The sequence below is a fragment of the Vulpes lagopus genome, chromosome 8, assembly GCF_018345385.1.
Source record: "Vulpes lagopus strain Blue_001 chromosome 8, ASM1834538v1, whole genome shotgun sequence".
Lineage (NCBI taxonomy): Eukaryota > Metazoa > Chordata > Mammalia > Carnivora > Canidae > Vulpes > Vulpes lagopus.
Window position 1 is genome coordinate 85,675,308 of NC_054831.1, and position 27,102 is coordinate 85,702,409.

The 27,102-nt window shown below is 40.5% G+C and overlaps 3 protein-coding genes across 7 annotated transcripts in view; 2 read left to right on the forward strand and 1 right to left on the reverse strand.

The window, feature by feature from the left end:
• Positions 1–269: 269 nt before the first annotated feature.
• TAF7 (TATA-box binding protein associated factor 7) lies at positions 270–2,574 on the reverse strand. The gene has a single exon (XM_041768095.1). It carries the CDS (start codon positions 1,828–1,830, stop codon positions 781–783), a length of 1,050 nt encoding a protein of 349 aa, XP_041624029.1. The 5' UTR covers positions 1,831–2,574; the 3' UTR covers positions 270–780.
• Positions 2,575–2,738: 164 nt separating this feature from the next.
• LOC121497332 (protocadherin gamma-C4) overlaps positions 2,739–27,102 on the forward strand; it is a 186,955-nt gene continuing 162,591 nt past the window's right edge. The window contains exons 1-3 of one of the 5 annotated variants that reach the window (XM_041766856.1): positions 11,927–15,272; positions 16,259–16,313; positions 17,231–17,398. In XM_041766856.1, coding sequence (XP_041622790.1) covers positions 12,846–15,272; positions 16,259–16,313; positions 17,231–17,352 — 2,604 coding nt within the window. In that variant the 5' untranslated portion in view covers positions 11,927–12,845 and the 3' untranslated portion in view covers positions 17,353–17,398. Of the gene's footprint in view, positions 2,903–6,169; positions 6,256–11,926; positions 15,273–16,258; positions 16,669–17,230; positions 17,399–27,102 lie in introns of those variants that run through there. The other 4 variants (XM_041766869.1, XM_041766863.1, XM_041766855.1 and 1 more) reach the window with 4 other exon arrangements.
• Positions 21,623–26,930, forward strand: LOC121497335 (protocadherin gamma-A2-like). The gene has a single exon (XM_041766870.1). It carries the CDS (start codon positions 22,531–22,533, stop codon positions 25,090–25,092), a length of 2,562 nt encoding a protein of 853 aa, XP_041622804.1. The 5' UTR covers positions 21,623–22,530; the 3' UTR covers positions 25,093–26,930.

Consider the following 27,102-nt stretch of genomic DNA (forward strand, 5'->3'; position numbering starts at 1 on the left):
AAATAGACCTTCATGTACAAAAGTTAGGATAATTTAGTAAGGTTCTGTACGTAGTATTTTCTTAACCTACATATGAAACAGGTGGGTTGGAAAGTTAACATAAAGCAAAGACAGATTTCCCAATCTTTTTGACCCTACTGTGTTTTCTTAAAACTCAACATAACTTCTTTCCCTACAAAACAGGATCAAATCAGTCATTAAACCCCACCAAGAGACCACCTCACCAGAGGACCTGATACCCACTACCCCTTAAAGAGCAAGACACATCATGAGATGAAAATTAGTTGCTTTTATTGTTAAAACAACTTTTTGAAATGATTTATAACCCTACATACATAAGAATGCTTTGAATACCTGGGAAAATAGCTACTACTTCATGAGAAAACATGCAAACCAACATCACTGCCTGCACACTAGACTCTGCTTACTGATTTCTGATGGCATCACGGAGAAGGAACAGCCACTCTGGCAAATGGAGAAACAGCAGCAAAATCCTTCAGTAAAGTTTTAATTACTAAGGTTACACTGTTCGTTCCACTGAGCCTACAATTTTCCTACAATCACTTATCTGTCTATACATTCTTACTTTCTACAGGATAAACAGCAAAGTGGTTCTGACAAACAAGATAGCAATTCACATATTTGTAAGACAAATTCAGTAGATAACAGTGAAGAAAATGAGAACTACTGCAGTTATATCTAGTCCAGGTGTGATGAAGCCAAGATTCTTCTTTCAATGCTGAGCAGTCTAAGGAATGAAATTAAATACGAGAGCTCTTTTCACTTCTCCAGGAGTGATTCTAGCTCTTCCTGCAAAGAGCTGAGCTGCTCCTTTTCTCGGTCTTCCTTCTGTTTGAGTTCATCCAGCACGGCCTGAAATCTATTCTTGAGAGCCAGGTTTTCGACTTTCATAATGAGATCCTCCTGCCGTTTTGCCCTATCCTGGGTCTCTTGGAGTTTGCCTTTCATATTATCAATCTGTTTCTGAATTCCCATAACCAGTTGATTGGTCCCCTCATTTTCTTGGTGCTGTTCATCTGATTCATTCAGCTTCTCCTGTAGCTGTCTTTCCAGATCTTCCTCAGTGTCAATGATGTTTATATCTTCTTCATCTTGATGCTGCGTCTCATCTTCATCTTCACTGCTGCTACTGAGGTCGTTGAATATCTCCCGAAGCTCATCATGTTCTAATGAGTCATGGCCCTGCCTGTGACCAGACATTCCTGGAGAAGATATATCAAGGCCTTGATTTTCTGTTTCTTTTGTTTCATCTTCGGCAATTATCTCCCAACGAGTACTCACAGCTTCAGCATCTGTACTTAGCAACCGCTTCACTTCCTTCTCCACATCTGGAGATTCAATATACTTCTTCTTTGCTGTCTTCCGGAACCTTCTCTTTCTGACATTTTTTAGAGGCAGAGTAATTCCATGGTTCCATATAAACTTCTTCTCTTTGTCCTTATCCTTTTTCTTGCTTGCTTTGGGATCAGCAGTAGCAACTGGTTCCTCCACAGGAGGATAGAGATCACCATCAACTGTGGAGACAAGCATCTGACATATATCAGCTGTCTTGTAAAAAGTTTTTTTATCAATGGTTTTCAGGCTTTCCATAACACAAGGCAGATCTACCAATTTGGAAGCCAATGGAACCCGGTCCACTCTGACGATTCCGTGACGTCCATCAGGGTGTAACTCAATTGTCAGCCTGTCCTTCAGATTGACATGACCAGACTGTACTGCCCGTCTCACAGTAGAGGCATATTCCGGAGGTAGCCGTAAAATAAACTGGCTCTCCAGTTCGTGAGGAGCATCATCTTTGCTCTTACTCATCTTTTCTTCTTTGAGACTCACTTCTCAACCACCACTTGTTGCACTTTAAGTTCCAGCTACTGACAACAGGTGGAGACCAGTTTGTTATGAACTGAAATCCTTAATTACAAAAAGTTTTGAGAACAGGAGCTAAGCGTCTACTGTGAATTAAGGCCCAAGTCTTTATAAGTCTGCTGTGATTGAAATACCAGTCGTTAGGGACACTAATCAATTAAGTCCATTTAAAACTATTAGCTGCAATTCAAGTTCCAACCTCTAGATGCCGCTGCCGGACAATGCAGACCGAGCTACCTAGCAGGAAAGCAAATGGCGGCTTCTGCGAAATGATTTTCGACACAAAAAGTAAGGCCCAGCAGACACTCCCATTTTACACTCTCTCCCGGAAAAAAGGTATTCAAAAAGCAGAACGCAGTGAGCTTTCTTCGCCTTGGGTACTTACAATCCAGTGATGATTATAAACCCAGCTTCTCCGGATAGGAGCGAGCGGAAGAGGCAGCCACTCCGAGCAAGACGGCCAGGAGCCGAGCGTCTCCTTCTTTATTCCTTTGTTCTTCCCAGGTCTTAGGAAAGTGATCCGCTACCGATTATCAACGAAAGGCCGACGGCGGGCAGTGCGAAATCTCGCCGAGATCCGCAGCTCGCAGCGCCAGACTCGGCAGCTCCGCAGCTCGGCGGATCTCAGTCCGGAGCTGCAGACCTAGCGGAGAAGAAAGCACTACGTCACACCGCAGGGCGGCTATGAGTGACAGCACGATTAAAGCGGAAGTCCGGGCTGCCCCAGCGCGCGCAGGCGCAATTACATTATCCGGGGACTTGTCCTCTCGCGATGATTTGACTTTACGCGAGAAAACGATAAATGTTTCATAGAGAGCTGTTGGTTTGAAAACATTTACAGACAAACATTGCAGCGAAGACATTGGCCCTCGTGTTCACCTTTCCCGCTCCGCTAAGCCAGAACATTTATTGGTCGCCGTGGTCCGGTTATCTCCTAGGCTTCTGAGTGATTTCCGGAAACAGGGCGTCCGTGCAGAAATCGTCTTTGCCTTTTGGAACATCTCGGATGCTCCCCACGGTATATCCATTCTGGAGCAGATACAAGAATTATAGTTAACTATAATTGTTATATATAAAACAGTCGATTTTAAACTACTCAAATCAGTGGAGTGAGAAGGACATGCTGACCACTATATATCATTCTAAGTATATGTTTTGTTAATTATGGAAAATGCCTGGAGGGGACCCATGCCTTAGGGACTCTTTCTTTTTTGAAAAACCACAAGGATACATGGGTTATTCCTCTTTTTAATATGTTTGACGTAGATATAAATGTAAACAAAGAAGCGAGTGTTCTTCTGGAGGCATATATTCGTTTAGAACATAGTTGTCTGACAAACGGTCTGATTGAAGTAGAATAAAATTGAAGTATTACTCCCTGTCACGCATTTGCCTGTACTTTTTAAGTTAGGAATTTTTTTTTTTTTCATTCCACATCTACTCTTTTGAAACTGTTTTCTGCTTGTCACTTCTACGGGTAGTGAGGTACTCATTTGCATGTTTTGTAGTGTTTAGGCCTAAATATGTAACAGTTTCCACTTGCTCCTATTCATTTCCATTTATTTTTTAATATCAGTTTGGTTAAGCATAAAGGTCATTAAAATTTTGTTTCTGTCTTCTAAAATATGAACAACTTCATCTAAATTTAAGAGAACTCACTTAAAATGTGATTAACACTTTCAAAATTCGTTTTGTTTAGGTACTTGACTGTTTCTCTTGCACCAGATTGGAAGCTCTGTGATAATCAGGGAGTTTTTGATATCCCTGTTCATGGTGTCCCAGGACCTATTACCAAAACATGGGAGACACAAAAAATATTTGCTAATTGAATGAAAGTTGATTCATTTAGAAATGACATATAGTCTGTTTCCCATAATAAATAATTTGTGAGAGACAATACATTCTAAAATGAGACAGAGCTACTTTATATATATTTTCTCTCTAGCCAAGGGCAGTGCCAATTGTGAGTGGAGAGGTTTGCTAAAAGTGCGTGTGAATGTGTCTGTTTTGGTTTAGGTAGTCTGTGGTATTGGGTGTCATGTGAGGAAATTAAAATGGCCTGGCACCAGTTTGGATTTTTTTAAATTAAATTTGAAGGAGAAATTACATTCTTCCAGATAACTACATTAGTTCTCTTTGTTCTATAATGTGTTGCAGAATATTAGCTGATTTCAAACTGTAATTTCCCAGAATCATCTATTTCCTCTTTTTGAAGGTGAACTTTCAGTGTGTCTGTCCCTTAATTATACCTGGTTTTATTTATCTTATACATATAGGAGGATATCTGCTGGCTTCTGCATAGCACTTTATTTAACCATATAAAATGTAAGGATATGCCTATACATAAAAATAATCCAAGTATTGTTTGCATTTTAATTGCCTGGCTTTTTTGATGCTCAAATATCCTTGTCACAGAAAATAAGATAAATTCTATGTTATTCCAATCTGTCAAAATTATGATATATTTTAGTTAAGAAAGCTTTAAATGGAATATTGTCAGAGATAATTAAAAGGATTAACTGAAATTTTCCCTAAAGTATCTGCCTCCTTCAATCCTGAACATATTTAATGCTTTTGAGTTTAACACATTTTGTAAATGCTGTTTTTTTTTTTAGGAAAAATTACATCAATTCTAAAATGAAGGGCTGGGGGCATCTGGGCAGCTTAGTGGTTTAGTGTCTGCCTTTGGCTCAGGGCGTGATCCCAGAGTCCCCAGATCGAGTCCTGCATTGGGCTCCCTGCATGGAGCCTGCTTCTCCTCTGCCTGAGTCTCTGCCTCTGTGTCTCTCATGAATAAATACATAAAATCTTAAAAAAAAATAAGACTAAGACTAAGGGCTCTACCATTTCACCCACTACCCTAATGTTTATTGATTAATCCAGGTTTTTAAAAAATCAAATCCATTAGGGATACAGAAACACTCTAAATTGATGAAGGAATTACATTCCTGTGGTTGTTCCATGATATATCTAAGATACTAGCAAACCAAAGATTTGGGGAGAGCAAAAAATTCACCAGTGTAGTAACAAGTCCTCCAAAGAGTTCCTTCCTATAATAAAGGAGTATCACAATGAGGCTAATGCTGGATGTTTGAAAATTCTCTTTAATAAACTTTTAATAAACTTTCACACTCCTTATATTGTGGAGGTTAAAAAATTATCAGTGATGGAAGAAGCCTTGCTTATATTTTGGGTATCAAAAATTATACGGGTGAGCAAATTGCAGATATCCCCAAAAAGTACACTAATCCACTGGTTTATCATTATATAAATAGCAATAAACAGGTTATCAGGGGTGCCTGGCTGGCTAAGTCTGTAAAGCATGTAACTCTTGATCTTGTAGTTGTTAAGTTTGAGTCTCACATTGAGTGGGGAGATTACTTAAAAATAAAATCTTAAAGGAGTTCCTGGCTGGTTCACTTGAACGAGCATCCAACTCTTGATCTCAGGGTCATGAGTTTGAGCCCCACATTAGGTATACACAGGGATTACTTAATAAAACTTAAAATAATAAGATGAAATCTTAAAAGCAGGTTAGCTAAAATGTAGCAGTCTCCTGTATCAAGTGGGATATTCTCTTTTCATTTTTAATGATTTTATTTATTTATTTGAGAGAGAGAGAGAGAGAGCATGAGCTGGAAGATGGTTGGAGGGAGAAGCCAACTCCCCATTGAACAGGGAACCCGAATAGGGGCTCAATCCAAGACCCTGAGATCATGACCTGAGCTGACGGCAGACACAGACTGAACCACCTAGGTACCTCAAGTAGGATATTTTCTATAGAAAAAAAAAACAACCCAATTTACGCTGATTTAAACAATTAGAAAATCTGTTATCATAAAAACCAGATAGTCTAGAGCAACTCTGTCCAATAGAAATATAATGTAAGCTACAGATGAAAGCCACCAATGTGAAATTAAATTACCTAGTAACCAAGAAACAAGTGAAGTTAATTTCAATAATTTTATTTAACTTAATTCAAACTATCATTTCCACATGTAATCAGTGCAGTAATTATTAATGATATATTTTACATTCTTATTTTGTACTAAATCTTCATAACCTGGTGCATATTTCACACTTACTGCACATCCCAATTTGGACTAGCCATATTTCAAATGCTCAGTGGTCACATGTAGCTCATGGTTACTGTATTGGACAATGCCATTCTTGAAAATATGGCTCCCTCTAGGTATAATAGAATCATGACTTGGCACAAATTGTTTTTCTCTTCCTAATTTTGGAGAATGATCATTTATTTATACTTTTTCTGTTATTCTTTCAGCTTTGCCCTAGTCTTATAAACTTCTCAAGTCTGTGGTCACAAGAAATCTGCCAGCAGTCACCAGAGAACTTCCTTCCTTGTCCATGGTAAGTTCAGAGTGGCTCCTCCCAACCAAAGTTCATGTTTCAATCTGATTGGACAAAGTTAGATCATGTACCTATCCCTGGCTCAATAATAGTCACTAGGACTATTAGTATACCCTATAACACCTGCTAATACTTACTATCCCCTGAGCCATACCATTTTCAGTGTGGTGGGAAGGAGGTGATGTTTGGTAATGTCTGGAGACATTTTTGATTGTCACAACTATGGAGGTTGGGTCTACTGGTATCTAGAGTGGAGACTAGAAATGCTGCTAAATACCCTACAATACACATAACAGCCTTCTTTCCCACAACAAAGAGCTATCTGGCTCAAAATTAATACCATGGTTGAGGAATCTTATTAAGTCTATATTCTTAACTAAACACTGACAAGAGGAATGAGACTACCATTATTGGTTTAGATCTGTCAGAACCTATTAAGAGGTTTAGCTTCCCATTTCAGAAGATGGGCTTCTAAACTTAAAAAAAAAGGAAATGTTAGAAGAGAGCAAAGGGCATAAATAACTTAGTCCATTTGAATTACTGTAACAAAATACCATAAACAGTGGCTTGTAAACAATACAAATTTATTTCTCAGATCTGGGGACTGAAGTCAGACATAAAGATGTCAGCAGATTTAGTGTCTGCTAAGGGCAAGCTTCTGGGTTCATAAACAGCAGACTTTTTACTATAACCTCACATGGTGGAAGAGGTGAGGGAGTTCTCTTCAGCCTCTTTTACAAGGCACTAATACCATTCATGAAGACTGCACCCTCATGGCCTAATCACCTCTCCAAAGCCCTGCCTCCAAATATGATCACACTGGAGATTAGGTTTCAACATATGGATTTGAGGGGACACAAATACCAGTCTATAAAAGCTACCAGTAGTATCCTTGAAAAAGCTGATTATTTGGGGGGTTATAATAGTATATGTATAATTCCAAAACATACAAGTGGACAATAAGCACATAAAAAGATGCTCAACAGGGATGCCTGGGGGGCTCAGCGGCTGAGCGTCTGCCTTCGACCCAGGGTGTGATCCCAAGGATCTAGGATGGAGTCCTGCATCGGGCTCCTTGCAGAGAGCCTGCTTCTCCCTCAGCCTGTGTCTCTGCCTCTCTCTCTCGCTGTTTCTCTCATGAATAAATAAATAAAAATCTTTTTAAAAAAGATGGTCAACATCACTAATTGTTAGGGAAACACAAATCAAAACAATTGAGATACCACCTTATACCGTTAGGATGACTACTAAAAAAAATAACTCAGGAAATATACAAATTTTGACAGGGATGTGAAATATTTGAAACCTTTGTGCATTGTTGGTGGGAATGTAAATTGGTACAGCCAGTGTGGAAAACTGTGGAATTTCCTCAAAAAACTAAAAATAGAATTATTGTATGATCCAGCAATTCCACTTCTTTGTATATACCCAAAAGAATTGAAAGCAGAATCTCAGAGACATTTGTACACCCATGCTCATAGCAACATTATTCATAGTAGCTAAAATTTAGAAGCAACCCAAGTGTCTATCAACAGATGAATGAAGCAAAATGTGGTCTGTACATACAATGGAATATTGTTCAACCTTAAAAAAGAAGGAAATTCTGACATACGCTACAACACAGATGAACTTTGAGGATATTATGCTATGGAAATAAGCCAGTCATAAAAAGATAAATGCTGCTTGATTCTACTTGTATGAGGTATTTAGAGTAGCCAAAAATCATAGAAAATAGATAGTGTTTGCCAGGGGCTGGAGAGAGGGGAGAATGAATAGTTATTAGGTAATGGGTGTGGGTTTCAGTTTTACAAGATTAAAAGGGTTCTGGAGATGGATAGTAGTACTGATTGCACAACATTATGAATGTATTTTAATACCACTGAACTGTGTACTTAACAATTGTTTTAAAAGATGGTTAAGATCTTAAGTTTTATTTTATGTGTATATTACCACAATAAAAAAGAAAAAAGTGTATATGTACTTACAAAGTATGAATAGTCATCAAATATGATAGAATGATTTTATAATTACTGGTAGTTTAAAATTTTTATCAGTATTTTCTACTTTTGTACAATAAAAAAAATTTTATTGTAGAATTTACAGTGAGAATGTCATTTTGTAATGAAAAATTATTTTTACAATGGATAATTTCTTGACCAGAAAATTTTTTTAAGGAAAAGAGGCTTCAGTAGTGTATTATCCTCAAAAAGAAATATCAAGAGGGAAAATTCTGTGTGAATTATTTTAAGTTGATGAGTTTTAATAAAAGCGTTCTGTTTTAATAATGTGAAAAAGCCATTTTAAAATATTTTGTCAAAAAAAAATAACAACCTGCAGCCTTTGTCTAAAATAAGTCTTGGAAATAAAGCAAATACACTCTCCTGACTTTGAGAAATAACATTCAGTTGATATTGTACCAGATCTCTGGGTGCCACTGTCTGCCAATCCATGGCTAGAGTGAAACAAAGCAATCCATTGGCATTTGGACCCAGTGATCCCTGCTGACTTTTGTGAAATAACTCTGGAGTGGATTCCAAACATCTTCTCTCCCACTATCTTTTCCAAATATCTGGGTCAGAAATGTCAGGATGTTTAATGACCCACAATGAGATGTTGCCTTTTCTCTCCAGCGCACCTTTGTTATTTGGGAGCAACCTTGGCAAGGTGTATTAGAATCTGAGAAGTAGCACCAAGAAGAGAAAAGAAGTCCTCTGAAGGGAAGGCCGACCATGGGCAGAAAGCAGTTTCCCTTACTCATGTCTTTATTCAGCCTAGTGAACTACACATCAGATGGGCTGCAACATTCCAGAAGAGAATCCACTGGTTTAAAAGTAGAGAATCTAGGCAGAGAAGTGTCTCACTGAGGAGAACTGCAAGTAAGTGCTAAGAAGCCTCTTTACCACCAGTGAGGCCAGAAGGGAAGAACTCAGAGAATGACAGCCTAGATCTAGCAGATATGCTAAAGGAAGTCTTTAGGCCCCTGAAACTGGAACCCTCAGGGGAAATTCCATAAATGCCTTTCATATAAATGTATTCACCCTGAATATAAATAATTTATAGCTTTTAATAGACATTTTGTTTTAAAAATTGTGGAAAACATCTTAATAGTAGCATAGTTCACTCTAAAACCTCAGCATGTTTGGATCCTGCAAGTAATTCTCTATAAATTTATCACATTAATTTCAGTAGCTGTCTCCCTAGTCCCCACAAGTAAAAGAGATATCTAGGGCAGGAATGGACCAGAGGAGCAAAGTTGCCACCACTTAGTTTTGGGGAGGGGTAGAAACAGCTCATGACAAGGTACAAGAGTTGGATGCTAATGCCGTTCTCCCATACTGAGCTACAAGGAGTACAGCAGAATCTGCCTGCAGGAAAACCTGCTCTCCAATACATCCTCTGCATTCTTCAGGTTGTTCCCCACTGACCTAAATGACACCCTTAAGGTAGAGTTCCCCTACACTTACTACACAATGTTACAGGGCATGCAGCATACATCTGTCATCCAATAACGACAGTATCATCTTTGATTTTGGAGCATGAGATTTGCATCATGGAATAGAAGAGAAGATTAGAGGCAGTTTAAGGGCCCATTTCAGGATCCCGATTGAAACAGAGGTCGAGAACTATAATTCTGTGCAGAGGACTTTCAGCTGAGTGTTTAGTACTATTAAAGGCAACAACTAGGGATGCCTGCCTAGCTCAGCGGTTGAGTTTCTGCCTTCAGCTCAGGGAGTGATCCTGGAGTCCAGGGATTGGGTCCCACATAGGGCTCCCTGCATGAAGCCTGCTTCTCCTTCTGCCTCTCTCTCTCTCTCTTAAATAAAATCTTAAAAAATAAAGGCAACAACTACAGTTGTCCAAGCCAAAACAATGGAGAGATGAAAGATCTCCTTATTACAGGAAGTAATAAACACATAGTCAAACAGTTCACCTGTAAAAATCACTATGTAATTCTTTCTAAGCTACAGGCAGATGGAATTCTAAACTGGGAGCAGAACATGAAGTGCAGTGTTACCACCAAAGCCACCAAGGACAAGCTGTCCTCCTCCAGGGCAAGCATCACCTTGGGTATCACCCCCATCAACAAAAATGCTCTTGTTCTCCAGCAGGCCTCTTATATGGTCCAGGATAATAGGAACACCTGCTCAAACCTCCGTCATACACTTCAGTACTTCTTACCCAGATGTGGGGCCCTATGTGCCTATTGCTTCCTGACCAGCAACCCAGTACACTGTGCAGCATCACCCAACATGTCAGTAAGTGTGGAGCAGCCTCCTTATGATGATAGACCACCACAACAGAATGCACAGGAAACGCTGTGCCAGGAGCTGCAGCCAGAATTCGTGCCCTCTGATGTGGTGCCATGCACAATGCAACTGGCTACCTGGTCACCAAGGTGGGTGCCAACTGAAGAGCTTTGGCTGTCCTATTACATGCTTCAGACCAGCTAATATGACTCTTCAACCTAGGGAGGCACAAGAGAGATTAGTACTGTGGTGCTATTGGCAACAGAGATGCTGCTCCACAGGGCTTGATGGTCACTGTGCACAGTACCAACAGTCATCATGCTACACCTTGTCTTTGCCTACAGTTTGAAGGAGTTGCTGCCACAATGGTAGCAATGTGGCACCAGCAATGGCCTGGTACCTGCTGCCAGGCAGGCAAAGCTACAGTTTTACCTGGTTGTGGACTTGTCCTTTGTGCTCTTCTCAAAGTGACTAACCATCACTCTGGTCCTGTGAGGCTCCTCCAACCCTACTTTCAGTCTTATCTTTGGTCCAAGCATAGATCTGGAGTTGCTTCTACTTCAGCCAGTGAGATTTGCCCTATTTCTACAAACTTTTTGTGGCTTCAGGTATTGCAAAATCTTAATTTCTTTAAGTTAATTCAAGAAACATCTTTTAACTGGACATTCTCTGTGGAGCCTGCACTGCAACCTTCATTATTACATTGGATTCAGATATTTACCTGTGAGTTTTAACACTTTTGTTTTGTAAATATCCTGCTATAAATCAACCCTGCTTGGTTTTTGCTGTTGTTGGAGGAGAAGCTCTACAAGTTCACTTTATAATTTCTGCATTTTACTTTCTTTCATTTGCCCAGACAATCCCATTGGTGAAAAGTTTGTGCTATTACTGTACATTCTAAAAACTTACATTTTCTGCTAAAAAGTCCTTCCCTTGCAATATTGAAAGAAATTCACTGAATCTTTCTGCCTTTGGACTCCTTATAGTTAGTTATACTTGTTTTGAGAAGCTGAGAAACCATAGATTCAGTTTTACAGGAATGGATATTCTCTTTCCAAAAACTATTCTTGTGGCTTTTGTTTCCTTTATTTCCTTCTTTTCTGGACCATTCTCAGTCATGTCCATGGGTTGACCACCAGTATCTGGTCCAATTAGTTCCTAAAATGTAAACATCTGGAATGCAGAGAACATTCTTACCTAACTTTTGGGTATAGATAAATCACTCCAAGCCTCAGACATTTTAGTTAGTAACCTTTTACTAATATTGCACCGAGTAAAAGAAGGAAGGCAATCTAGTTTAAAAATCTTGCTATTTAGAAAACCAATTTCTCCTGGAGAACATATAGTGATTTTAGGAGAATGCATATTATTTTAATTGCCTGTCTAAAAATAAAGATGTGTCCATTTCCTTTTCATTTTTGAAGACCATCATTACCTCTTGTGTCTCTTAAATTTGAAGTCTTAGATATTTATATGACATTTTCCAGTGAAATTCCAAGATCCCAGTGTTATTTTATTCAAAATATATTAACTTTGGGTGAATGAAAGGCCTTTTAAAATCCACATAATACATAGACACTTCAGAAAAGGGGGAAAACAGGGATATGGGTAAAACATGTCCTTCAGAATTCAAAGGTTTCAGATAAATATTCAAAGCACAATGGAAAAAGGACAGTCCATTTTTTAAAAGGCCAGCTTACATTCTAAAAGTTTATTTATCCCCTGGTTTTTTTTCAATCTCCAGTCAAAGGACAGTTGCTCTTCTAGTCTGAGAAACTGTCAAGTGGTCAAGATATAGTGGAGAGGTGGAGGTATGATTTTTGTTTGCTGTGATGATATTACCTGAATAGCAAACAGGGAAAGCAGATAGCTTAGATATGCTGGGATTCTCCTGTATATTGCAGTTTAGTAAAGATACAGTTAAATAAACATAGTAGTTTCTGATTTTCGTACATATATTGTAGAATGCATAACTACTTCCTTGACAATAAACCAAGACTTAAGGAAAGATAGAGGAGTTAAGGAGAAGGGAAAGTTAAGTATTTTATAGGGGTGTAGTAACCGGTGCGGACTCTGGGCGCCGCTGTTCACCAGTCTAGGAGATACAAGGCAGCGCGCACGCACACACACCCCAGAAGAAAAAAGAAAAAAATAGCTTCTTAGAACCTCCATCAGAGGTTTCAATCCATCAGATTGAAAACCGTCTCCATGAAGCTCCCCAGACCCTACTTCTGGACTACTTTTTGCTCTGAAATCTGAAAATTCGGTTAATTTGAGCTTAGAAGAACAGAGAAACAATACTCTTGGTACTGGAGTGGGAGAAAACTACAAAGGGAGAGAGAGATGGTGATTCGGCGGAAGCGGCCCAGCTGCAGCGAGCTGTACCTGCTGTGCGTTTTTCTGGGGCTGTCGTTGGAAGCTTGGGCCGGAAAGATCCGGTACGTGGTGCCAGAAGAGACAGAGAAAGCTTTCTTCGTGGGCAACATCGCTGAAGACCTGGGGCTACAACCTCAGGAGTTCAAAGAGCGCGGAGTCCGCATCGTCTCCAGAGGTAGGACGCAGCTTTTCGCTCTGAACCCTCGAAGCGGCAGCTTGGTCACCGCGGACAGGATAGACAGGGAGGAGCTCTGCGCTCAGAGAGCGCGGTGCCTGGTCAATTTTAACATCTTGGTAGAGGATAAAATGAAGCTTTTCCCTGTTGAAGTAGAAATAATTGATATTAATGACAACACTCCCCAATTTCAGTTAGAGGAAGTAGAATTTAAAATGAATGAAATAACTGCTCCAGGTACCAGGATTCCTTTGCCTTTTGGGCAAGACCCTGATGTGGGTATGAATTCACTACAGAGTTACCAGCTCAGCTCCAATCCTCATTTCTCCCTGGATGTGCAACAGGGAACTGATGGATCCCAACACCCAGAGATGGTGCTGCAGACTCCCCTGGATAGGGAAGAAAAAGCTATGCACCACCTCCTCCTCACAGCCTCTGATGGGGGCAGCCCAGTCCGTTCAGGAACCCTCCACATTCGTGTTCGGGTGGTAGATGCAAATGACAACCCTCCAGCATTTACTCAAGCACAGTACCACATGAGTGTCCCAGAGAATGTGCCACTGGGCACTCAGCTGCTTATGGTAAAAGCTACTGACCCAGATGAAGGAGCCAATGGGGAAGTATCATACTCATTTCACAATATAGACCACAAAATAGCCCATATTTTTCAGTTGAATTCTTACACAGGAGAAATATCAAATAAAGAAGCCCTGGATTTCGAAGAACACAGAAGTTATCCAATGGAAATTCAAGCTCAGGATGGTGCCGGCCTCATGGCCAGAGCTAAGGTGCTGGTCAAAGTTCTAGACATAAATGATAATGCCCCAGAGGTGACCATGACCTCTGTCACCACTGCAGTCCCAGAAAACTCTCCTCCTGGAGCTATAATTGCTCTTATCAGTGTGCATGACCAGGATTCTGAAGAGAATGGTGACACTACATGTTCCATTGCTGGAAATATACCGTTTAAATTAGAAAAGTTGGATGATAACTATTACCATTTAGTGACAGAAAGAACACTGGACAGAGAACTTACCTCCAGGTACAACATCACAGTAACAGCAGCAGATCATGGAACTCCAGCTCTGTATACTGAAACCCACATTTCACTCCAAGTGACAGATATCAATGACAACCCCCCTGTTTTTCCTCAGAACTCCTACTCTACCTTCATTCTGGAAAACAATCCCAGAGGTGCCTCCTTTTTCTCTGCCATAGCATATGATGCAGACAGCAATGAGAACGCACTAGTCACTTACTCCTTGGTGGAGGACACCATCCAAGGGATGCCTCTGTCCTCGTATGTTTCCATCAACTCAGACACTGGGGTCTTATATGCCCTGCGATCCTTCGACTATGAACAGTTCCGGGACCTTCAACTAAGAGTGATAGCCTGTGACAGTGGGGACCCCCCACTCAGCAGCAATGTATCGATTAGCCTGTTCGTGCTAGACCAGAACGACAATGCGCCAGAAATCTTGTACCCCGTCCTCCCCACTGACAGTTCCACAGGCGTGGAGCTGGCGCCCCGCTCCGTAGAGCCCGGTTATTTGGTCACCAAGGTGGTGGCAGTGGACAAAGACTCGGGCCAGAACGCCTGGCTGTCCTACCACCTGCTCAAGGCCAGCGAGCCTGGGCTCTTCCAGGTGGGGCTGCACACAGGAGAGGTGCGCACAGCGCGGGCCCTGCTGGACAGAGACGCGCTCAAGCAGAGCCTGGTGGTGGCGGTGCAGGACCACGGCCAGCCCCCTCTCTCGGCCACCGTCACGCTCACTGTGGCCATTGCTGACAGCATCCCAGATGTCCTGGCTGACTTGGGCAGCCTGGAAGCCCCACGTGACTCCCAAGCTTCAGACCTCACGCTGTACCTGGTGGTGGCTGTGGCCTCAGTCTCCTGCGTCTTCCTCGCCTTTGTCATCGTGCTGCTGGCGCTCAGGCTGAGGCGCTGGCACGCGTCGCGTCTGCTCCAGGCTGCAGGAGGAGGGCTGCTGGGCGTGCAGGCCTCGGCCTCGCAGTTTGTGGGCGTGGACGGGGTGCGGGCGTTCCTGCAGACCTATTCTCACGAGGTGTCCCTGACCGCGGGCTCGCGGGAGAGTCACGTGATCTTCCCGCAGCCCAACTATGCGGACACGCTCCTCAGCCAGGACAGCTGTGGGAAAAGCGAGCCTTTCCTGATAACTCAGGATTTACTTGAAGACAAAAAGGAAACATTTTCTCAGGTAAACTTTTCATAAATTTATCTAGGTAAAAATAATTACTGAATTTACTTACTGTCACTCCTTACTCCTCACAGTTCTATTTCCCCACATATCTTTGCAGAGTTTTATTTACAGATTCTGGAAAATTATTATTAAGTGATTATTTCCAGGTATAATGTAGGTGGTTGGAATAGAGTATGTGTGAGGTGCTATCTTGGTTGTGGAAAGAGCACTGCATTAGAAACAAGATAGGACTTCTAATATTTTCTTCCTTTCCTCTAGCCAAATAATTTTTCTGGTTTTACCATTCACTTATCTGGCAAGGGTAGGGGTTTGACTAGAACAGATCCACCAATATTTATGTGATTAATAATGTTTTCAAATTTCTCACAGGTATAAATACTAACTTATCCTTAAACTTAATAAAAATATCACCTGGCAAGGTGCTATCTTATTTAGGGAATTTTGAAGAGGTAAGATTGTCTCAAGTAATATTTTTAGTTGTGTTATAATTAAAATGTAGAAATATATATAGCTTGTAAATTTTTTGTTGAATATCTTAGCCCTTGGTTTAGTCTTTTATTTTGAGATATTTTATGCATTCTTTTTTTTTTTTTTTTAGAATTTTGGATAAGAATATATTTTCTCATAAAATTTCTACCAAAAATACTTTTTCTTTAGCTTAAAAATACAGCTTTGGAAAGCAAAATTGGGAGTTGTTACACGTCATTACATATTTTATAAACAGTAGTGAAAGAAATCAACAGGATGGATTAAATTTTCAAATATAAAAATGCTCATTTCAAAAGCTTGACTTTGTCCTTTAGTAACTTAAAGTGGGGTTCTTGCTGATTTTCTTGTTAAAGATGGTCAGGAGCTCCTCTTCCAATCTGTGATGTTCATTGGTGACTGTGTAATACTGCGCCAAGACCTTTCTCCTCAGCTTTTTGATTGCTAGTTCATTGTCTGGGGCCTGTTTCAGAACTGCTTTAATTGTTCCCTTCCAGTTGAATTTACCTTCTGCAGGAGATTCGTGGTCCTCTGGTTCTCCACCCTCTGAAGGTCCTGAGAACTTTATCTTTTTCTTCTTAGATTCTATGTCATCTTCCAAGTGCTTCTGCTTTCTCTTCCCCAGGCCGGGCTTTCCTGGACTCCTCGGCGTCTCCCTCCTCAGCTCTGTCAGCGGCTCCCTTGGCCTCACCCGCCTAGCTCTGGCTCTTCTTCCCTGCCGAGGCAGGGGCCTCCTCTCCAGCCTCCTGGCCTATTTTGCGCTTCTTAGGATTCTGACTTTTCGAATTCTCTTGGTGGTTTTCTAATTTTAGTTCTTTCTTCTCTTTCTTTCTATTCTTCTGCCTTTCTTCCTTCCTTTCTCTTTTATTCTTCTTTACCTCTGCTTGCTTTTCTGTGGGGTCATTTGTTCCAATGGCTAGAACCTTGGCAGAGAGCTCTGCGCGGGGCGGGCTGGCCACCTGGGCGAGTGGCTGCTGGGCTTGACTCTTACTGACTGCTTCGTTGCTGGAAGCTTCAGAAAAGATATTCCACACCTGCTCCAGAACAGATTCATTATGGACTTTTAAACTGTTCTTCATCCAGTTCTGAAATTTTGCCCTTTTCCTGGGAACATTGTCAGAACCACTAATTTGCTCTAAAAGTTCCCTCACTTTGGGGCTGACATTGGGTCTTTTTATTAATTCATTAATTTTCTGAATCCATGCCTGCTGTTTAACATCACCTTTGTGGGTTTTACCTTCATAGTCTTTGCCACCATACTTTTGTTCTTCACTGATGCACTTCACATGGTTTTTGTAGTCATCACCCCAGAAATCTTTACCACAGTCAATGCAAAACAGGCATTCACAGTTTCTGCAAACAGCCACGTGCTTTTCCACTTCTACTTTCTTCACTGATTCACCACATGCATTGCATGTAAAAAAATACAATTTTTACCTAAATGGGTAAGTATCTATTCTCTATCCAAGATAGGTTTGAAGTCTTGTCCTCTCCGCCGGCACCCGCCAACAGTTTCAACCCGCCGCGAGGAGCACATGGAGACGCAGCCGCCCGTCCCGTGCCGCAGCCTCCCCTATTTTATGCATTCTGAAGAATACATTAGATGTTTAAGTAACTTACAAAATGAGGTAATAAAGTGAATGACAGAAAATTTACTGTGCAACTTGAGAAGTAATTTTGAAGCCTCCTGACTTGTGTATTATGCCCATAATGGAAGTGACTAGCAAAAACAAGTATATATTCCATTTTAATATGTGTGTTACTTCTTCACAAGAAATATATCATAGGGGAGTAAGTCCATGCTTTTATATAGTTACTGTGCTCCAATAATTTAAAGATATATATAAAATATAAATAGAAGATTTTGTTATGCTATGTGTTGGCAAATTAAACTCCAATAAAAAAATTTTAAAAAAACAAAATATAAATAGAAGAAAGCAAAAGCATGGTAAGGTGCAAATGAAAGATAAATGTATAAATGGACTGAAGATGGAACAGAAGGTGGTGAACCAGGCTAAAGCTGTGAGAATTCTAGTCTGGCTTAGATGCAGGCATTGAAGGTCAGGAGGTAGTTCAGCACTGTAACAGAGACAAAGTGCTTCAGGCTAAACAAGGAACCTGAGTCAGACTTAGTCCTTGATCCAAAATAAGCAGTTTGGCCCCTCATCTAGTTAAAAGGGAAAGAAACTGCTTTAAAAGGCTGCCTACCAATGCCCGCGAAAGGAGACAATCTGTGGACAAAAGGAGAGAAGTGGATATAGATGCTGGCTTCAGAAAATGAACAGACATGAGATGTAATATTTACAGTATTACTGCTGCACACTTAAACGACTTACTTATGGCCCAAGACCTGGAATAGAAGCAATTTCAAAACCATAAGAGACAAAACCCTGAACTTAGGACAGAAGCAGAGTGGGGGAAAAAAGGTAGAAGAGAGACAGCAATTAAGGAAAACAAAAACCAACTCTTCCACTTAAATGTACAAGCAAAAATGTTGAAACACATCGTCTTCTGGAATTATTGTTGCTAATGAGATACTATCAACAAATTGTCCTTATTTTAAGATATCTGTCTTCTCTGTGATGCCTTTTTAAAAATATCTCTCATCCTTGCTGTATATCTAAGTCTTGATTTTTATTATTTTCTGTTTGGATTACACTCTCAGTAACATAAGTTATTTTATGGAGCACCTGGGTGGCTCAGTTGGTTAAACGTCCTACTCTTGGTTTTGGTTCAAGTCTTAATCTCAGGATCCTAGGATGGATCCCCCTGGAAGGCTCCACCCTCAGTGGGGAGTAAGCTTGAGGATTCCTCTCCCTCTGCCCCTCCCCTACGTGTGTGCTTTCTCTCTCTCTTTCTCTCACTCTCTCTCTCTCTCAAATAAATAAATACATCTTTTAAAAAGTATAACATATAAATAACATAGGTTATTTCAATTCTGGATTTTCTTAGCTGGTGTTAATTTAAAATTTTGCTTCTGTGTGTATACAAATGAGCTAGGTTTACCTATTAAAGCACAGAGATTACCAAGTTGGATGATTTTAAAAATCCATATATACTCTGCCAACAAGATACATGTTCAAAACAAAATTACACTGAAATATTGAAAATAAAGATATACATACATACACACATAAAAGAAAGCAGCCATGTTGATTTTAATATAACAGCAAAATAGTGTTTAAGACAACAAACATTAATGGTGACTTTTTAAATGAACTGACCATAATTACAAAAACAAACAAAAATATATTAAAAATATGAGCCCCCATCACTGAACAACATAGCTTTGAAAATAATAGCAGGAGGGATGCCTGGATGGCTCAGTGGTTGAGCATCTGCCTTCAGCTCAGGAGGTGATCCCGGTGTCCAGGATTAAGTCCAGCATTGGGCTCCCTGCGGGGAACCTGCTTCTCCCTCTCCGTATATCTCTGCCTCTCTCTCTCTCTATGTCTCTCATGAATAAATAAAATCTTTAAAAAAATAAAAAAGAAAATAATACTATGAAATTTAAACTCCATTCCATAAGAAATAATACACCCTACAGGCACAAAATTACTAAACATATAGAACATTTGAACAGAATCTCTAAGCTTGATCTAATAAATCTGTATAGAATCCTATGCACAACAAATATAGAATAGCTATTCTTTGTGAGCATATGGAAAATCTACAGCAATTTAGTATATAGTCATCACAAAAAAGGCAGAGCAAATTTCAAAGTACTGATAATATAATGCCTTATACATATTTATGATTATGTTATATGTAATATAACATATTATAACATATATAACTTAGTTCAAAAAAACCTGGGTGGGGGAAATAGGGAGAGGTAGGTAAAATGGTATAAACTTTCAGTTGTAAAATGAATAAGGCCTGAGTATCTGTTGTATAACATGGAGATTACATTGTATAATAGCAATTTGATCAGAAAGAACTTAAATGATCTCTCTGAGCAAAAAAAGAATATTTGAAGTGAAAGATGTGTTAATTCGATGGGGGAATCCTTTCACAGTGTATACATGTATGAAATCATTGCATTGTGCAGTTTAAATATCTTACAATTTTATTTATTGATTATAATTCAGTAAAGCTGGGAAAATTACAAAGCAAACATTTAAAAACAGTAAAAGGAGGGACGCCTGGGTGGCTCAGTCAATTAAGCATCTGCCTTTGGCTCATGTCATGATCTTGGAGTCCTGGGATTGAGCCCAGACTCCCTGCTCTGCTTCTTCTTTTCTCCCTCTGCCTGCCACCCCGCCTATTCGTGCATTCTCTCTCTCTCAAATGAATAAAATCTTTTAAAAAAATAAATAAAAATAGTAAAAGGAAACAAAAAAGCTTTGGACACTTAAATCTATATCCCTAAATTACTCTTGGATTTAAAAAATCACGATGGAAATAAGAACTGTTTAGAAAGGAACAAAAACAAAATTATTATTTAAAACTGGAATATAGGGGCGCCAGACTGGTTCAGTCAATTGAACGTTCAATTCTTGATCTTAGGGTCATGAGTTCAAGCCCCATGTTGGGTGTGGAGCCTACTTAAAATAAAATAAATAAAATAAAATAGTGGAATACAGCTAAAAGAGTACTTAGGGGTAAATTAATAGACAAAATAACTCAAAGCAAAGCAAAACAAATTATTTAAAATAAGTGAATTGAGCAAGACCCCCCAAGAAATGAAGCAAACAAAAACCATTGTATCAACAGAAACTTAAGGAAAATAATAGGAAAAATAACAAAGATAAGAGTATAAATTATTGATGTGCAAACAAGGATGAATTCTGATGATGAAGCCATAGAAGCAGACAATAAAAGTCATACTGAGACCAGTGGGGAGAAATTAAAATTCTATGAAGTTCAGTGCTAGGACTAATACAGAATAAGCAGTTGGCATGACTAAAATTCTTTTTAAAGATTCTATTTTTTTTAAAGATTGATTTTATTTATTTATTTATTCATTCATTCATTCATAAGATACGGGGGGAGAGAGAGAGAGAGAGAGAAAGGAAGAGATATAGGCAGAGGGAGAAGTAGGGTCCATGCAGGGAGCCCGATGTGGGACTCGATCCCGGGACTCCAGGATCACGCCCTGAGCCAAAGGCAGATGCTTAACCACTGGACCACCCCAGGTGTCCCTTTTTTGAAAGATTCTAAAGGAAAAGTCCAAATTCTGATTTAAAACAAAGATTTGGAAAAGGAGAAAGAAAAGCAAGAGAGGCTGGGGAAATTAAAACAACTTGATACAAAGGAAGAAGCATGAGTGGGAAATAATATACAGAGTAAAACCAGATCATCAAAGAACGGATAAGTCTTTTTTTTTTTTTTTAGAACATATAAGTCTTTAGAGAGCTGCCGCAAGGGATGTCGATCAGTTACTTAATGAGATTTGAAAGCATCAAAACAATGTTAATGAAAAGATTTTAAAAATCTAAAAAAGTAGGGTCCCTACTAGAAAAGAAAGTAAGTTGATATCACTTGTTGCCATTTTTTTCCATTCTCAGGAATGGATAAAACTAAAAATGAAAAAAGTTCAACAAGGAAGAAACCAAAAGATAGATTGAAGTGAGATTAAGGGTGGGCAAACTCATTTAAGAATGTTGATTCAAAAATCTTAAGATATTATCAAAGGGCACTTGAGTAGCTCAGTTGGTTAGGCTCAGGTCATGATCTCAGGGGGGTTTGAGCCCCACTGTCAGGCACCCTGCTCCCCACCCTGTGGGGAGTCTGCTTCTCCCTCTCCCTCTGCCCTTATCCCTGCTTGTGCTCTCTTTTTCTCTCTCAAATAAATAAAATATTGAAAAAGAAAACAAAAAACAAGCCCCCTTCACTTTCCTTAATATTCCATGCAGCCTTTTACCTCCAAGCATTTGTACAGAGGTTCTAGAACATTACTCCAGCCTCCTCTTGACCCGTTCCTACCCTTTAGGAGTCCTCTTCAACACTGTATTGGAAATGTTCTGACCCCCAGATCTAGGTTGGATACCCTTCTTATGTACTCTTTTCCATTGCGCAGTATTTCCTACCTTTGTAGCAGTTAACATATTCTATTAAAATACTCTAGTTTTCTGTGTCCTCTTCTATCCTCTAAGCTTCCTGAGAACAAGGACTGTGTTCATCAGGTTCACCATTTCTTTCTCTAGCATCAATCAGGCAAAGTGCCAGGTATACAATAGTCACCCAATCAAGTGTCTGATAATTCAATTTTTAAAATACAGATGAAGTTAAATTCTAAGACATCAAGCACAGAAATACAGACTATATGACTTTAGAAGATAAGGTAGCTAATGTTACAAAGTTGATCTTACTGCCTTTGTATATAAAATAAGTTGGAAATATTTGGAGCAAGGGCAGCAGCAGCCTTGATGAATGCCTTGAGTGTTCACTGATAATACTTTCCTAACAACTACTATCAAGGTCACATTTGTTTACAAATTCTTATTAATTCTAAGGAAAAGACTCCTGACTTGAAAGGGCTGCTTCTAAGATATCTTAAAACTAAGATTCTTCAAAGCAACTTGAAAATAACAAAGCTAACAAGCAAGAAATAACCTGGGTTTGCCTTAGAGGGTGCAGAGATTACTTAGGCCTCTGAGCGTCGCTGTTGACCACCTAAGAAGTAAAAGCCTGCAAGACATCCAGTCCAACAATCGGGTTCCCACAACTAAAAGGGCTGGGCATTTGGCCCCCAAGCTTCCGGACAGAAAAAAAAAAATCAGTCCAGCAGCTTAAATTTCTCTATACAGTGACCTGGGTTCTGTGAATGTTGGTCTCCTCAGACACTAGGAATAGAGAGTGGAATCTCGCACTGGATGCTGAAGGTTGCCTGGGAGAAAATATTGCAGCAGAAGAAATGGCGGCTCTGCAAAAGTTGCCACAACACGGAAGGCTTATGCTGCTGTGCTTTCTTTTGGCTGTCTTGTGTGAGGCCAGAGCTTGGCAGATGCACTATTCTGTGCCAGAAGAGATTGACAAAGACTCCTTTGTGGGCGACATCGCCAAGGACCTGGGGCTGGAGCCCCTGATACTGGCAGAACGTGGAGTCCGCATCATCTCCAGAGGTAGGACGCAGCTTTTTGCTCTGAATCTGAGAAGTGGCAGTTTGGTCACCGCAGACAGGATAGACCGAGAGGAGCTCTGCGCTCAGAGCGTGCGGTGCCTGGTGAATTTTAACATACTTCTAGAAGACAAATTGAGTATTTATTCAGTAGAAGTGGAAATAACAGATATTAACGATAATGCCCCTCGCTTTGGAGTAGAAGAACTAGAGCTAAAAATCAGTGAAACGACTACGCCAGGATTCCGAATTCCCCTAAAGAGTGCGCATGATGCAGATGTAGGAGAAAACACCCTTCAGAAGTACGAACTGAACCCAAATGACCACTTCTCCCTGGATGTGCGAAGCCGAGTGGATGGGAACAAGTACCCTGAGCTGGTGCTGGAGCACTCCCTGGACCGCGAGGAAAAGGCTTTTCACCACCTTATCCTTGTGGCTTTGGATGGGGGCAGTCCCATCCGATCTGGCACTTCCCGCATCCGTGTGACTGTCCTGGATGCAAACGACAATGCGCCTGTATTTACACAGCCCGAATACCGTGTAAGTGTTCCTGAAAGTATGCCCATAGGCACCCGGATACTCACAGTGACTGCCACTGACACAGATGAGGGATACAATGCCCAAGTGGCATATTTTCAAGAGAAAAACCTGGGAGAAACCTCGAAGGTATTTGAGCTTGAGTCGACATCTGGAGATATAATAATCACAAAGAGTTTAGATTATGAGGATGCCAAAGTCCATGAAATTGATATTGAAGCTCAGGATGGCCCGGGCCTTTTGACCAGAACAAAGGTTATTGTGACAGTTCTGGATGTGAATGACAATGCCCCAGAATTTTACGTGACATCTGCTACTAGCTCAATTCCTGAAGACTCTCCTCCAGGAACCATAATTGTACTTTTCAATGTACATGACAGAGACTCTGGGCAGAATGCATTTATCACATGTTCACTCCCAGAGAACCTTCCTTTCAAGTTAGAAGGATCAGTGGACAATTATTACCGACTGGTTACAACCAGAACCCTTGACAGGGAACAGTTTTCCTCTTACAACATCACTGTGACTGCTAAAGATGGAGGGAAACCGTCTCTGTCCACGGATGCTCACATTTTGCTTCAGGTGGCAGACATCAATGACAACCCACCCACCTTCCCCCACATGTCCTACTCTGCCTACATTCCTGAAAACAACCCCAGGGGTGCCTCCATCATTTCCGTGGTGGCCCATGACCCTGACAATGAGGACAATGCCCATGTAACTTATTCTTTGATTGAAGACACTCTTCATGGTGCACCCCTGTCCTCTTACATCTCCATCAACTCTGACACTGGCATCCTATATGCCCTGTGCTCCTTTGACTATGAGCAGTTCCAGGATTTGCAGCTGTGGTTGACTGCGTGGGACAGTGGGAACCCTCCACTCAGCAGCAATGTGTCAATTAGCATATTCGTGCTGGACCAAAATGACAATGCGCCTGAAATCTTGTACCCCGTCCTCCCCAGTGACAGTTCCACAGGCCTGGAGCTGGCGCCCCGCTCCGCAGAGCCGGGTTATTTGGTCACCAAGGTGGTGGCAGTGGACAAAGACTCGGGCCAGAACGCCTGGCTGTCCTACCACCTGCTCAAGGCCAGCGAGCCTGGGCTCTTCCAGGTGGGGCTGCACACGGGAGAGGTGCACACAGCTCGGGCCCTGCTGGACAGAGACACGCTCAAGCAGAGCCTGGTGGTGGCGGTGCAGGACCACGGCCAGCCCCCTCTCTCGGCCACCGTCACGCTCACTGTGGCCATTGCTGACAGCATCCCAGATGTCCTGGCTGACTTGGGCAGCCTGGAAGCCCCACGTGACTCCCAAGCTTCAGACCTCACGCTGTACCTGGTGGTGGCTGTGGCCTCAGTCTCCTGCGTCTTCCTCGCCTTTGTCATCGTGCTGCTGGCGCTCAGGCTGAGGCGCTGGCACGCGTCGCGTCTGCTCCAGGCTGCAGGAGGAGGGCTGCTGGGCGTGCAGGCCTCGGCCTCGCAGTTTGTGGGCGTGGACGGGGTGCGGGCGTTCCTGCAGACCTATTCTCATGAGGTGTCCCTGACCGCGGGCTCGCGGGAGAGTCACATGATCTTCCCGCAGCCCAACTATGTGGACACGCTCCTCAGCCAGGAGAGCTGTGAGAAAAAGGATTTTCTGTCAGCCGCCCCTCAGTCTTTACTTGAAGAGAAAGGAGAAGAAACATTTTCTCAGGTAAACTCCCTTCACAATATACTTACGAGTTATTGCTAAAATCAACATGTATTTATTTACCTAGCTCCCTCCATTGTTTACATCTTTTCTGTTTCACATATTTCCTTATGAATCTATCAATTTTTAGGAAATGAGTCCTGATGAATTATTTCTCAGTAGTTCTAACTGTTCACATCCTGTAAGGGGAAGTGGGGCTAGAATCATTGTATAATGACTATAAATCAGGAGTTCATATCACGTGGATATTTAGGTTATCACAGAGAGAGCATTCCATTAGGAACTGGTGTATCTGGTTTCTCATACTTCCTTTCACATCTCTGGACAAATAATCTAATACACCTGAGTCAATAATTCTTTCTCCATTAAAAATATGAAGGTTGAGGAGCTCCTGGCTGGCTCAGTTGGTGAACCATGCTACTCTCGATCTGGGAGTCGTGAGTTTGATCCCCACGTTGAGGGTAGAGGGTTCTTTTTTAATACAATAAAAAGATAATTTAAAAAATGAAAGCTGAATTTTATGTTTATTCAAGTGCTTTAAAATTCAAGGTTTTGTTTTACATTTTAATCTATGAATAATGAAATTCTTTAGTTTCTTCTCACTCAATTTTAATATTTTTTCCTTCAGTTTGACAGTGAGGTGCTTCATTTTATTTGATTTGTATGACCTTCTCTATTAAAAAATGGAAATTTAGAAATATATGTGTTTCATTGTGTTTTAGGAAGGTTTGTCATGGTATCTGCTTAGTTAAAAATCTTATTCTAAAGTAGCTATTGCTTGAGAACGTGATTATTGTTTGCTCTATAGTAAATGGGTTGTGTAATAGTAAACACATTTCTCTTCAATGTTCTTATTTTCTTACATCTGGAACCTTTTTATCATTAAAAATAATATATATCCTCAAGGGATTCAGAGACCATATCAAATAATTGCCTCTAAAAATCCCCCTTATACTTTTCTCCTCTCAAAGATTCCTACTCACAGCAACTGTTCCCTCACCTAACCTCAGTCCCTGTCACAACCACTGTCTTCCTTCCTCATTCCTCTTTCCATGTTGGCTTTTAGTATATTTATTATGCTTTTAATAATGAAAACAAAGACTACAATAATATTCTATATAACTGGGATCATTTTAAATTTTGATTTGGAAGTAATCATATACTAAATCTTGTATTTAATGGTATTATCATCTTTCAAGGTGCTATGATTTTTTATTATATTTAAGGGCATTTGAGGAGAGCTGATCTAAGCCAATGTGTTTCTTGTGTTTATTACTATTACATAATTCTCAGAGATAAAACTGGAACTTATTGTGGAATAATTAATCATAACATCTTTACTTGTAGGTAATAAAATATAAACAGAAAAATTAAAACCAGAATTCCTTTTGTGTTTAGAATATCTCTTCACAAGAATAAACACTTTATGGATAAGTTCATAACACTACATGCTTGAAGTGACAAATATATTTCTATTTCTGTGCTTGGAGAGGAAAACAAATACAGAGAGAGGGTTTCTGGAGCATAAAACACATGTTTATCTCTACTAGTTTCACTTTTGGTCTTTAAAAACCACCCTCACCTACTTCCAGTACCCTGAAGTTCTGTGATTTCTCTCTCACGTCTAGACTTTGGCATACTGTTCTTTCTCACATTTTCCAGGCCTTTTCCCTGATCCACTTCTGTCCTGTTTCTTGGGAGAGCCTTTGCTATCCTTCAAGGCCAGGTTGTAGGCCCTCCCATCACCTTTGGCTTCTCCCATTATGTTAGTTTTCTCAATGCACTGGAATTCCTTGTCTGATTTTATATATTCACAGCTTGGGTGTGTGTGTGGTGGGGGGGGGGGGGAAGTGGTTATGTTCATATCATTTACCTTGAATCCCCAATTATATGTTTAAAGAATGGGTTAAATTACAAATATTGAAACTAAGATGTCAGTTTATCAAGGACAAACTTCAATAAATATAACCTATAAATACGGCCGATATTTCTTTGTGGTTTTTAAACTGAACATTTCAAAGCTCCACCATGTTTGAAGAATATTGGTGGTGT

What these genes read in the sequence shown, in the direction of transcription:
- TAF7 (XM_041768095.1), bottom strand. Translation starts at nt 1,830, where the DNA reads ATGAGTAAGAGCAAAGATGATGCTCCTCACGAACTGGAGAGCCAGTTT.
- LOC121497335 (XM_041766870.1), top strand. Translation starts at nt 22,531, where the DNA reads ATGTTGGTCTCCTCAGACACTAGGAATAGAGAGTGGAATCTCGCACTG.